Source organism: Chaetomium fimeti (genome assembly GCF_033439085.1).
Source record: "Chaetomium fimeti strain CBS 168.71 chromosome Unknown B0H64scaffold_10, whole genome shotgun sequence".
NCBI lineage: Eukaryota > Fungi > Ascomycota > Sordariomycetes > Sordariales > Chaetomiaceae > Chaetomium > Chaetomium fimeti.
The window spans coordinates 817,761-831,426 of record NW_026944338.1 but is presented as its reverse complement, the minus strand read 5'-3'; the positions used below and the strand labels follow the sequence as shown (position 1 = coordinate 831,426).

General features: G+C 53.4%; 3 protein-coding genes across 3 annotated transcripts; 2 read left to right on the top strand and 1 right to left on the bottom strand.

Moving 5' to 3' along the window:
- Positions 1-6,165: 6,165 nt before the first annotated feature.
- Positions 6,166-7,001, bottom strand: B0H64DRAFT_331010 (uncharacterized protein; the record flags this gene model as incomplete). Its single annotated transcript, XM_062800973.1, has 2 exons — positions 6,166-6,662; positions 6,782-7,001. The coding sequence occupies 2 exons, from the start codon at positions 6,999-7,001 to the stop codon at positions 6,166-6,168; spliced, it is 717 nt and encodes a 238-aa protein (XP_062654900.1).
- Positions 7,002-8,708: 1,707 nt separating this feature from the next.
- B0H64DRAFT_47656 (uncharacterized protein) lies at positions 8,709-10,226 on the top strand. The gene is made up of 2 exons (XM_062808158.1): positions 8,709-9,954; positions 10,014-10,226. Exons 1-2 carry the CDS (start codon positions 8,912-8,914, stop codon positions 10,138-10,140), a joined length of 1,170 nt encoding a protein of 389 aa, XP_062654899.1. The 5' UTR covers positions 8,709-8,911; the 3' UTR covers positions 10,141-10,226.
- A 413-nt stretch (positions 10,227-10,639) lies between these two features.
- Positions 10,640-12,867, top strand: B0H64DRAFT_367504 (uncharacterized protein). The gene is made up of 2 exons (XM_062801952.1): positions 10,640-11,755; positions 11,858-12,867. The coding sequence occupies exons 1-2, from the start codon at positions 10,880-10,882 to the stop codon at positions 12,533-12,535; spliced, it is 1,554 nt and encodes a 517-aa protein (XP_062654898.1). The 5' UTR covers positions 10,640-10,879; the 3' UTR covers positions 12,536-12,867.
- The last annotated feature ends 799 nt before the right edge of the window (positions 12,868-13,666 follow it).

Here is a 13,666-nt window from a genome sequence, read left to right as displayed (position 1 = left end):
CGGACTCCAGAGTGCGTGGTTCTGCACTGGCTGCTTCCTGCGGTGGGCCCGTAGAGGGGGTTCGTTCTGACCCGCTGCTCTCCCGTGGCTCCTGTTCTGCGCGTTCTCCCATCGAGTTGGTCGGATGCTCCCGCTGTTCCCGCGGTCGCAGATGGCCATCTCCCTTCCAACTGATGTCTGGGTCGTATTCCTCATGCCATGGGCGCCCGAGAATCATGTCTTTCTTCGGCCCCATGTTTACGATGTCGAACACCACTTGGGTGGTTTTTCCTTCCACCTCAATGTCGAGTGGTTCTGTCTCTCGTCGTACCCATTGTGTGTCGAATGGTCCCTTGACGACGTGTGGTTGCTTCTTGATCCTCCATGGGATTCTGAGTTGATTCACAAATGCGGGCGAGATGAGATCCATCTGCGCTCCTCCATCCACTAACGCGAGGGCTTCGATCTTCCCCCATCGCGCTGTGATCCAGAGCCTGTTGTCTGGCTTGGTGCTTCGTACAGCAGCTACTTCGTGTTCGTCTGCTGGGAGGTCGTTGTAAGGCTTCTGCTTGCGCCAGTTCTTCCTGTACTGCGCAGCCTGTCTCCGTTGCTGTGGAGTTAGCGGTTTCCGGGCCCCTCGGAGGGCCCTGAGCCGTTTCCCAAGCTCTCGTGGTGTTTCAAGGCGTCCCTGTCCGCACCTTGGCTTGCGGCGTCAATCGTCTGGTGTTCTTGGAGCCATTGGGCCGCCCATGCCTCAACTGGGCGCCTCTCGTTCCTTCGGGACGCTCTCGTCCTCTGGTGTGGCTTCCTCTGGGATTGCTGTTCCATGTATCCCCAGATTTTCTCGTCGGCGTGTGATAGGCAGTCTGCACTTCGGCATTCGTCGACTCCTACGCCTGTCATACAGCGTCGGGGCCAGGCTGCCTTGGGCTTGACCCTTAGCCTGCCCTCGTGAGTGCGTTGGGTGTCCCACAACATGCTTGCGGGAGCGTCGCCGCTGTCGTATACCCATCTGATGGGCAGGGGTTGCATTCCCTTTTCTTCTCTTGTGGGCCAGAAACTGTTGCGAAATTTGTCCTGGAAGTGGTACCGACATTCGTGCGCGATGCACTGGAACCAGGGCAGGTAGATGTGACTTTCTTTTCGTGGGTCCACCCGCTCGTGGTCTTCTGGTAACAACTGGAATCCCTCCGTGTTGTTCTCGCCCCGAAAACCCCACCATTCAAGGTCGGAGGTTTGTCGTCCGGCGCGCACGATGTGCTGATGTCGCGTCCAGTATTCTTCCCAGCTCTGCTGTTTTCTTCCTTTCGCCGCATTCTGTTCCTGTGCGTAGTCGAAAAGTTGCTCGGGGTATCGTACTCCGTTTTCGTATCCTTCCGCCTCTTCGGTGGGTCCATCCCACGGTGTGTGGTGCGGAAGTGCCTGGCGGATGTCGTCCTGCAAGGCCTGTGCCTCTCTTAATGTCTTTTCGACGTGATCCCCGGCCCTGTTGTTGGCCTTGGTGATCTCTTGGACTCGTTCTCTGGCGAAATCGAGTTCCGCGCAAAGTTGTCCGTACTGGTCGTTCCTTCTTTGGAGAAGTTGCTCGAGTTCTTCTTTCTCTCTTGACAACTCCTCGATCCTTTGCCGTTGGCTTAGGACCTTCTGTTGCAGAAAAATGAGGTTCGGGCTGACTCCTCCTTCACCCTCGTGGGTTCGCCATTGCCCGTCCTCTTGCTGAACCAGGGTGATGCCCCAGTCCTCAGCGACTTGTCGGATGTACCGCGGGGGAGCCAGTTCTCCCTCGTCATCCGTTTCGATGAAAGCATGGTGGGCGGTGTCGTTTCCCTCCTGGTGGTTGCTGCTCATCAAGTCTTCTTGATCCGAGTCGGTGAGTTCATCGTCCTGCTCGATGACTCGGTCAATGTCGATTTCGAGGTCGTCCTGCGTGTAGCTGGCGGCTGCGACCTCCAGAAACCGGGTTCTTCTTCCGACCGTGTCTTGGTCGATGGTGGCAGCTTCCTTCCCTGGAACCGGTCTCCACTCTTTCTTGCTGCGGCAGTCACGTTTGAAGTGACCCTTCCTCCCGCAGTTGTAACAGGTGATGCCTGATTTGTCCTTGGCACCATCTCTCTTTCCTGCCCACTGTGCCTGGGCAGCGCTGACGTCCATGGGTCCCGAGTGCGTGCCGTATGACGTGCTCTGGTGCTGGCGTTTCTTTTTGTCGTTGGGCTTGTGGTAGCCTGCGGATCGCTGAACCTCGCTGCCCTTCTTCTGTTGTTTGCGGGCGAACTGTCGGTCGTCAATCTTGACAGCCATGGCGATGTACTCGTCGAGCGTGTCAGGTCGGCTCTCCTTGTAGAGCTCGTCCTTGACCTCCTCCTTCAGCCCTCCGTAGAACAGGTGCATCAGCCCCTCGTCGTCTATCTCTGCCTTCATGGAGTCTTGTCGGAAAATCGTGGCGTAGGCGGTGGTTGACCTAGTCTGCTTCAGCCGTCCTAGCCGTTCCTGGGCGTGTAACTTCTCGTCCTTGTCGCCGAACACCTTCTGAATCTCACTCTCGAACTCGGAGTAGTTCTCGAAGACCTTTTTGGTGAAGGGTTTGTGGATTGCTCCGCCGAGGAAATCACTCAGTGTTCCCGTGAACCACTTGAGGGCCTTGTCCTTGAGTCGGGTGGCGGCGTATCTGGTCTTGGATTCCTCAGTGGCGAACTGGTGCGAGTTGTGGTCGAGATAGTTCCGCATCTCCGTGATCCAACCTGGCAAGGCTTCCTGGTCGCCCCCGTATTTCTCGGGTTGCTCCAATTTGACCTTCGTCTTGGCCGGGTCCTTGGTGTGGACCTCGGTCGCCGCAAGTCGGGCTGCCAATGCCGCGTTGCTGGCCTTGGTCTTCGCAAGCTCTTCTTCAGTTTCATCGAGTCGTTCGGTGACTCTCTGAAGCGCGGCCGTGATCTGGCCCGGCGTCGGTTGAGTTGCCATGTCGTTTTACCTTCGAGCCTGAACTGTAACAGATCAAAGGGAGTTAGCAACGTGTGACGAACCTGTCTCTGGACCCGTCCTGTTAGGGTTCAGTATCGGTCGAAGGTATTCTCTCAAGGGTGCTTAGGTTCGGTGCAGCCAAAGGGTGCACAACAAAGACTTGTCTCAACAGTAGGCTCTCGAGCTTGTAGCGAACTGTAGTTGTGATTGCTAACTGGAGAACTCCCAGAGCTCTCCAGAACGAGTGACTATATACTATCTAAGTCTTGAGGTATCTCCGTACCTTGCTCTGTATGCTCCGTGCCAGAGCACCCAGAGCGTCGTGCTCTCCCTGCTCTGTGCCAGAGCACCCAGAGCGTAGCGTGCTCTGTCGTGCCAAGAGCAGAGCACCCAGCTGGCCGCCGGTGATTGGCTCGGGGCGGCCCGCGCCCCGTGGTGGCATGTCTCCAGCACGCCCCTCGTTGGCTGTTCGTGACATATAGCTGTTTAGTATATAGTTTAGTATAATTGATAAGACTATCTCTACTCTAATTGCTTTCTCTAAATACTAACGAAGCTATTCGGTAATAACTGTATAGCCCGCCCTCTCTGCTTCTGACTTTATTGATTACTTGATGGAGGAATTCTTTAAACTGTGCCTCTGTCGAACTGTTGCCGCTATAGTACTGATATTTACATCGGATATATACTTTGATATTATAGAAAAACGCCTCGATAGGATTGAAGTTAGGTAAATATAGTGGGAGATACTAGATTAATATACTATACTTCTTTACTAATGTATGGATATGTATATTGTAATGCTACGATGTATTATCTATTACTAGGATACTGTTTAGGCTGGGGAATGTATTTATCTTCGGTAATACGTTTAGTCGAAGCTATTTAATAAAGCTGTCTTGATTAGTATACCCCTTGAAGATTAAGATATTGAGTATTCTATCTATAAAGATAGCTGGGAGGATATGGAAGCGCTTGCTACAATCTATTAACGCGTTTATATATAGTGCAATTCCTTTCTATGCCTATCCGGTACGATATATCCTATTATATCTATCTATTCTAGATTTATTATAAAATATAAATATCTTAGCGGTAAACTGTATAATCTTATGTATCTAGTTGAGGCAGAGTGGTTTATTGTATTGAGATGGTTGGTGGGTAAGCTTCTTATTGGTCTAGCCTATTTGTTTTAATCTCTTTCGAATCGTTATTTTATTAATAAATATATAGGATTCTTCAACTAAGAAGACTTATATTTCGTCGATATATAAGTCCGGCTTCGTTTCGAGATACTCTATTAACTTCTATAGGTACGGCTATATTAGTTTTAAGGGGGTATTTACTAGGGTAAGTTTAGGGACGGACCTCCAATACCTATAGTATTAATATAACTATATTAAAACAACTATTCGTTATAGGAAACAGCTCCCTAGATATATCGTATCGTCGTTTCAACCGCTGATAATAGCATAGTATATATCTAACTATACTAGCGATATTAGGAAGAGGGTCGCCGGTATTAAACATTAGTTAGATAATAGTATATTAGTTAACGTTGAGATACCGGACTATCTTACAGGCGCACGTATGTATATAGGCGGTTAATATAAGTTAAAAAACAGATATAATAATAAAACGATTAAGATCAATCGCTATAGTAATGCGAATTGCTTCAATTGCGGCCGTTGTGGGCGTTTGATGGCGCCGTCTACGGATTCTTACCGCCTGGGTACGCGCCTGTAAAAATTAGCGGCGGTGTGCCACGTCCCTACGTGCGCCAAGACGACCAGGCGTTTGCCGGACACAGCATGAGTCCAACCAACCACTCCCTACACTGCCGCCGCAGCGAACTGTTCTGCAGTTATTCGTATAACCACCCCTCTTCCCCACCCTTCCGTTCTCCTCCCACAGCAACCTGGAAGTCAAGCAAAGTCGCAGCGACTTTTCCCTCCACCATCCCTGCCCAGACTCAACAAAGCCAATACAATGTTCAAAAAGCTCCTAAGATCCAAGCCCAGCAAATCCATCCATCACCTCCCCTCCGTACCACAAACATCTGTTGACGCCCAAATCCCCCCACAAGGCTACTTCGCCGAGCTGATCAACATCCTCGGCGCAATCGCGGATGTCATCGACGGTATCGAGCCCAAGAAATTCCCAGGAATTTCCTGGGCTCAAGAAGATGACAGAGTCAAGGACCAGCAACGCGCTCTTTGCGACATGATCGTCAAGAAGGCAAATGAGATTTCGGAAGCTGGAGGGAGGCTTCCGTCGGGGGAGGAGTATCCGCGTAAGTCTGTTCAACTGACCCTTCAACGCTGTCAGGCTGATCCTCCATATGGGGATAATGGCTGATTAACATTTCCCCTCGTTGGTTCGTTGCCTCTAGCTTCAAAGGTCAATGCAGCCAAAGTATTATACAATAGAGTGCGAAACGAGTTCCACAGACCGCTGGCGAAGGCCACGAGCAAACGGGATGCTGCCAATGCTGTGCAGAAGAGGGTTTACGTTGAAGCTGAATTGGAGATGGGTGATTTTGAGGCGAAACTCCAGGCGGTTCTTGCAGAAGTTCTTGAATCGATCAAGTCTTTGCAGACCTTACCAGAAGCGCCTTTACAAGAGGTCAGTCTACCAGCATAAAGGCGACAGCGATGTCATTGAATGGGTCTACGGCAGAGAGTAGAACACAACAGCAGGATGACAGGTGTCCATGATACCAAACTTGAACCTTCATTTGTTAACAATGCACTTCCATTCATGTTCACAACCCCATGCTATGGTCCTACAAGAAGGGCTCGTATATATGGCAGAAGCACCCACGAAAGGATGGTAATGAAGGTGGAATTGTAGACTTAGGGTTCATATTCAGGATTAGCCCAAGTTAGACGTAGGACGAGCGGTCTCAACAAACACCACATTCAACATCGAATCTTTGCCTTAAGACACGATCCTAAACACTTCCTTACCCTATTAAGTACCTAATTATCACGGCCCCGCCCTAGAAACATATATCTGTCATGGTACTTCCCGTTTCGCCCCCGGGGACCAACAAGTTCCCCGAGTGGAAACTCGATAATTACATAGGTAGGTACCTAGGTAGGTAATTAGTACCACAATCCGGCGCGAGATTGGCTAACTAGGTGCCACTCGCTGAGATAGCAGGAAGGTCTCTAGGTTTATAAAAGTCCGTAAATACATTGCTCGAGTAGATTGTCCGCGATAGCATCACAACGAAGGTGGTGCGCCTCCATCCCCGCTGGTGCTCGTCCCGACGAACACAACCAGGACAGCGGCGTAGGCAGCGGTACTGGCCAGGACAGCGTCATCCTTATTCAGGAAAATGGCCATGACGATGCCAAACGCCGTCACAAACACGGTCGTCGAGATCAGCTGGGCATACAGCTTGTTGTACAGCACCATCAGCCACATGGGCCCGACGAGAAACAGCCCGCCGACGGCGGCGATGGCGACGCGCCGCCTGAAGTTGACGAACCACGTTCTGGACAGGTTGTCACCGCGCGTGCCGCAGACCGTCTGTCTGCTGTCGTCGGTTTCCCAGTCCCCGACCGACCCGGCCGTTTCGAGCTCTTGGGCCTGTAGTCCGGCGGAGAGGTACTGGCCGAGGATGTAGTTATCCGTGTAATACTCCCCCGTAACGAGGAAGGGATCGCGGTTCGACCGCGCGCGGTTCTGCATGTAATCGTAGTCCTGTAGAGCTTTCACTAATGGGTAACGCCGCCATCAGTTTACCCTTTTCTCAACACAGGCAGGCTTCAAGTGGCAAACGGTGGCGAGGGTGGCAGCTAGGTAGGTACCTAGGTACCTACCAAGGTAAACTCACCATACTTCTCTAGATTCTCCTCCCAGCCCTCCGCCTCCCTCCCATGGCTGCGCATCTCGGCAACATCGCGCACGACCTGGCACTGCAGCTTGCGCAGCTTCATGCGCTGCACCTCGGCAAAGTTGACGCGGAACCTCGGGGGTGGTGCCGAGTCGGCTCCTCCTGGGCCGTTGCTCCGACGAAAGAGGACTTTCTCGCCGCGCAGCAGCGACGGGACCATGTTGACGAGCCACCGAACGGGATGCCGTGTTGGCGGCCGCACTTTGAGCACCAGATTGCCCAGGTGGTAGTTGAGCACCCAGTGTCCGGGATCGTCGGGTTCGAGCTTGACATCTCGGGCTTCCGACTCGGTCCAGGTCGGGGGGCTCGGGCTGCCGCCGCCGTAGGAGTCGCGGCTGCTGCGTGGTGGTGGGGATTGCCCGGATTGGCGATGCGCCTCTCGGCCTCTTCCGCTGCCTACGCTGGTTCTGCCATGTGTGTTGGTTGTGATGTCATGGGAGTCGATGCTAGGGGTTTTGTACCCGGGTTGGTCAGCTTGACCGGGGCGTGCAGTGGTTAGCCGTTGTTGTGTTCGTGTTCTGGACTTCTGGGCGCCTCGGTTTGGTGATGCTTCGAAAATTGAGGTCTGGGCTTACAACTGATGCGGAGCTCCCTGTCCTGGTAATAATCCTCGGGCTTTGTGTTCGATCCTTTTTCGAGGTCGGCTTTATCCATGGTTGAGCTGGGTGGAAGGGAGGTTTGAGTGACTAATGACTATCTACGTGCCTGAGCATTTATGTATGTACATACTGTGTTTCGTGGACGACGTGAGACGGTGAGGGTCCGTATTTCCAGCTTGTACCTAATTGGGGTCCGTCCCACGGATTAACCGCTGCGGTTTGCCCGAATCCAATGATGGAAGGACCAACTCTCGGCTAATACAGAGCACCACGGCCAGTCATCCCACACAGACAGGTGAGGCTGTGCAGTTGCGATGCCGCTTCGAGCGCCCACCGAGCCACCACAATATTTAGCTACCTAAGTACCGTCATCTCCAGTCACTCGCACCCCCGCTTTTCCATCTCACTTCGTCCGTCGACCCCCTCCTGAGTGATTCGGGATTCCCGCCTTTCATTCTTCCCTCCCGCGAGATCGCCGAGTGAAAGCCTTTGTCCGACTCTCTCAACCCAACCGCTATTATTAACATGGGGAGCGATGGAAAAATCCACGTTTACCTATATCTCTCCTCGCCGCCCAAGATCCGCCTCGTTTTCCCCCGTTCCACATTAGCGGGACAATACTACACCGAGGCAAGCGTCAACAAAGCGGCTTACCTCCTTCCACTTCCCAACAATCCGGCAATTGACAACAATCGGAAAATCGAGTTCCGACTGCCATCATCGGTAGACAGGGTTGCGAGCAGCAACTCGCTCGGCGGGTTCGTGCTATATTTCGCTAGTGAGGACAGCGCGAAACGGTGGGTCGATCCGATCTTCCGCAATGTCCCCGGGGAACCGGACTTGCTTCTCATCAAGCAGTACTGGGAGCCGGGCGAGCTGGCCGAGGCTCTAATGGCGGCAGAGGCTCTGAGGGTGGCGGCGGCTCTGAGGGTACAAAGGTTGGCGCGCGGTGATGGCGGCCCAGTTAGAGACTCGTCAAGAAGAAGAAGACAGTCTCGAACAAGAGCTCCTCACAATGAGCCCCCTCGGCCGATGCGCCCTCCTATAAGGAGTCGGAGTACTTGATGTAGGGACAGATATCATGTATTTTGGATTGGGATCAGATAGGAAGACTCCGCACAGTTCTGGGCTGTCGATCGGGGCTCAACTCGAAGAACCCTGCCTTTCGGTGTCGTTGATGTACTCGCGCACCGGTCCCTTGTCTTCGCTGCAGTAAAGGCCCCAGCCCATAACAAATCGTACGCGCGGGAATAATTCACTCTTGCGCCCATAGCTCCGGCTCCCCGCTCACAGCTTTTCCTGGCTCTACGGGCGGCTAATTCTCCCATTCGCCTGCATCCACCACACTGTCGATGTTGCCAGTTCCTCTCCGTTCCTTCGCATACAACAGCCCACCATCGCCACCATCAATCAGCCCTGAGACTGCTTTCTCCCTACCCGCCTACCACTTCGACTAAACTTAGGCCAAGCGATGCCGTACTACCCTTTACCCATCCCCGCCCATGTCATCAAAGAAGTCGAAGAGGAGGAGAGACGCTGGTATAGGGGAGACAAGGAGATACTAGAACAGCGGGCCAAAGCCCGGGCCGAGATCCAGGCCCTCTTGGCCCCTATCAACGCGATCTACGACTCCGGCACGCCCTTTTTCACCAAGGCTGCCATTCGTAGCCTAGTTCGGCAAATAGACGAGTCGGGCATACACCGCGTCCAGATCGAGCCGCTCTCGCTCAAACTTTCGATAGCGGGGATCGACGGCAAGATAGTAGATATCTCCCTCCATACCGGTGTTAAATACCCCGTACCTGTACACTACCCTCCGCAAGAAGATGGCTCGGTATTGATGAATGCTATGCTCTCCATCGACCTCCGGCCCGTAGACCACCTAACCTCGACTGCTTTTCACTACATCACCGATTTCGATCCTCGCAAGGCATTCCTTGCCATAAATGCAAACGTCCTAACCGTCCCAGTACTACTAGCCACTGGCGAGGTCGTGCCCGAGGCCCCCATCCGCCCGGCACCCGAGACGCGTGCCATCCTACAGCAGGAAAAGGCAAAATGGGACGCCAGCGCCGCCTGCCGCAAACTCACAGCAACCCTCCAGGGCATGGCTGACGCCGGCCGCCTCCCACACGTCGACAAAGTCGTCGCGTTTGCCTGCAACCGGCCCTCGGTGGTCGAAAGGGCCGAGCGGGTGGCAGCGGAGCACGCAGTCGTCCTCAGCATTAGGGACTTCTTCGCGCGGCGTAGCCCAACAACGACAGTGCAGTGTTACGCACAGGATCCGTTGTACGAGGACGTCGACCGGGAGGTGTTGGGAGAGCTGGGCATGACGGTGCTGGAGCACCCGCGCGGCTTCCTCGAGGTGGACGAGTCCGCGGTCGTTTTTGCGCAGGCGCCGGGGGTGGCGGTGCGGCAGATCGTGGCGGATATTGCGAGACCCGCGGTTATGGTGTGGGATAGGGTGTGTGAAATTCCAAGGGAGGGTGCCTCCTGGGTTGGGCGGGGAGAGCAGTAAGTCTTTTTTTGGGAGAGTTGTGTGTAGCAGTGTGTCGAGTAAGCTGACGTGCTAGGATACCTAGATCCGATAACATCTCTCCCCGTGTCGAGGAGATGATCAAAGATTATACTGAGTTGCCATTCACCTCGGATCTGGCTGGTTTTGGGTCCTTGTTAGCAGTTTATGTTCGGAATTACTGAACAGATTGCCAAGGAAAATGCTCGGGCACGATGGACCTCGATATTCGGTTGTGACGTGGGAGCGATACGCTGCCTGAGAGTCGGGTGTTCCGTGCCTGTTCTGGTGCAAAGCTGATCCTTAGGGATGAAATCTCCTTTACAGCATAGACAGTCGTTCCTCGGATAGATTACAATGATGCAATGGAAAATCGCCTTTGCCCTATGTTTTAAGAGATCCTTCATCTATATCCTGTTTGTAGAGTGTTCGACACCCAGTGTTGTGACAATTCTTTCCCCCCTCCTGTTCCCAGGGGCACCGAGCGGCTGCAAGGGGGCAGTGTTGTTGTCTGAACCGGCGTGTTGGTTCCAACGATCCGAATTCGGTTTCCGACGGCGGATTCAGATTGGATGAGATGCATGTATTCTCAAGGTACCAACAGAATAACAAATACCAACAGGAGACCAACTAACCAGTAGGCTTGCTACCGCCACGCTACTTCCAAAGCCACGCGGGACCCATGACTGCCCGCTTGTGACTCATGGCTGACATCAAACATGGGGCCCTCCAGGTCGAGTTGGCCAGAGTAGCTGAGCTTTGTCTGATCACATATGTTCCAGAATCCATCCCATCACCCCAATCCAATTGTGGCTTCGTGCCTTCACGCGCAACCCCCCCAATTCCCAATTCTTACCATCACCCACGTACCTAACACTTCACACAAGCCGCTCCCCTCCCCTCACTTCTGCAAAGCCCTTAGCCATGTCGACGGCCAGCGCAGGTTCGGGCGGGGTCGAGGTTGACTTCGCCGAGGACAACTACGGCGATACTCTCTTCCCACGCGAGATCAAGTCCGCGCTCACGCACCTCCGCGACATTGGTGAGCAACACGTCGATCGTTCAGTGAAGGTGCGAGCCTGGATTCAGAATGCACGGATGCAAGGCAAGAAGATGGCGTTTGTCGAACTCCGGGAGGAAGGATCTTGGTCCATCCAAGGTCTCGTGGTTGCCGGTGCCGGTACTGGTGTCAGCAGAGAGATGGTGAAGTGGGTTGGGTCCTTGAACCCGGAGAGCTTCGTTTCGGTGGAAGCCACGGTCAAACGACCCCTTGGTCTGGTCAAGAGCTGCCGTGTTACCAACTACGAGCTGCATCTCAGCAAGGTCTTCTGCGAGGCCCCTGCCCCTGACGTCCTAGGCCTGAGTCTGGCAGCAGCAAACAAGGCCGCTACAGGCCTCGACGAGGAAGAGGAAGTCGTGGATGGGATGGCGAACTTAACGGTGAAGGAGCTGGTTGTTCCCGGAGCGAGCCTGGCCACACACATCAGTGACCCGGTCATGCACAAGCGTGCTCCCGTCACCCAAGCCATATCTGACATTCGGATGGCCGTTCGAAAGCTCTTCACCGAGTACGTGGATACACGCGACTTCAATATGTTCGAACCGCCGTGCCTCATCGGGGCTGCCTCGGAAGGGGGCGCCGAGGTTTTCACGCTCCCGTACTTCGGAAAGACGGCGTACCTGGCACAGTCGGCACAGTTCTACAAGCAGCTCGAAATCGCAGGCGGAAGGAAGAGGGTGTATAGCATCGGCCCAGCCTTCAGGGCCGAGAATTCAAATACCCGCCGGCATCTGACCGAGGTGAGTAGTCGTCACTGAGAGCTTTCCCACTCCTAGGTGGTTCCGCTTTCTAGCTTCCTGGGTCGAAGGTTACCTTAGCTGACAGGTGGCATGCTCGCGTAGTTCATTGTCATGGATCTCGAGACCGAGATTGAAAGCCACTACCACGAGGTCATGTATCTTCTAGAAGACCTCCTGCTTTATATCTTCCGTCAGCTGGAGGTCCGGTGCAAAGACCAGATCGAACTCGTCCGCAGCGTATACCCGTCCCCGCCCTTTTTAGTGCCCCAGCCCGGAAAGGAAGTCCGCATCTCATTCGCCGACGGCCAAAAGCTGCTTCGTGAAAAAGGACCCGCAGAGTTTCGGAACGTCAGCGACGACGAGGATATGAGCACTCCCCAGGAGAAAGCGCTCGGTGCGATTATCCGCGACAAGTACCAGACCGACTTCTACATCATTGACAAGTTCCCAGAGTCGGCTCGGCCCTTCTATGCCATGCTGGACCCGGAGAATCCTGCCGTCACCAATGCTTTCGACTTCTTTATGCGGGGTCAGGAGGTGCTCTCTGGTGGACAGCGTATCCATCACCCCGTCGTTCTTGAAGACCGAATCCGAGCTAAAGGTATCGACCCTAGCTCCCTAGGAATCAAGGAGTATCTCGACATCTTCAAATCAGCAGGCGTGCCACCGCATGGTGGTGGAGGTATTGGGTTGGACAGAGTTGTGGCTTGGTACTTGGCATTGCCAACGGTGCATCTTGCTGCATACTATCCGAGGACCCCTAAAAGACTGCTTCCATGAGTAGATAGGGTAGGGAATGAACTAGAACATGAGCAGCCCTGGAAAAATTTAAGGCGGGATGGGGGAGGGAAACCAATTTATGTCGTATCCCAGGCGTAACTGCCGATACATCTACAGTTACAAGCACACATTAGTGTAAAGTGGAGGTAAAATGGGGGTAACATTCCTCCCCATAGTTCCCTATATCCATGTGCTTGCCAACATATTCTGTGAAATCTGTTGGGGGTTGAGCTGCCGAATGAGGTTGGGGGGCGAGGTTAAGTGTGGAACGATTGAGCGGCTCGTGGGAGGCCACGGGCAACCCGGTGTAGAGTTACCATCGTTAAACACGCTTCAGTGAATTGGGCTTTGACTGGCCCATTCATGAGAGAGAGCCTATGTGCGTAGGGCCTCGGTTGGAATGGTTGATACGCGCTGGCTACCCACATTTCCATCTAAGGCTGGTTCAGGGGTTCCTCAGGGGGAAACGAGATACAAGGCCTCTCCTTTTCCGTATATTAAGCTTAACATCGAATATACGGCCGTACGTAACTACCAATATGAAGCTTGGACCTACCGGCCATGGCGCAGTCATCCCGAGACGTTGTTCCATCCCGTCTTCGCCATCACATCTTCGTCATCACGCACGGGCAGCGCCTAGCACAGACTATATATATTAGATCCGCACCTTTCACTGTCATCGCCTCCTACTAATTGAAGTCAATCTCCGGTTTGGCCAGTTCCGCGCCCATCGAAACGATAGACGACCGGTTCGACTCCTCGCCGCCGCGACATTTCGAAATAACCGACGACACCTTCGATGCCGACGACACCCCCGACCTCGACGACACCCCTTCTTCACCCCCTCTTTTTTGCCTTTCTTCATTCTAAATGTAGGTTGAAGGAACCAATTTCATTTCTTCTTTTGTAGCTAGCGAATTGGAGATTAATTTAATACCTTTATTCACACCACGCTCTCTGCAATGTGTGATTGATCATCCAGAATGTTAGGCTCAGTTATATGGATCTATTTTCGAATGCGATTATTATAGGTAACGTCTAATAGAGGTAATTAGGCATTTTACAGAGGTCTGAGAACGCCGTTCCCTTCCACGCCCTGGGCCAGGGCCAGTTGACTGTTTCAGCGAGGCG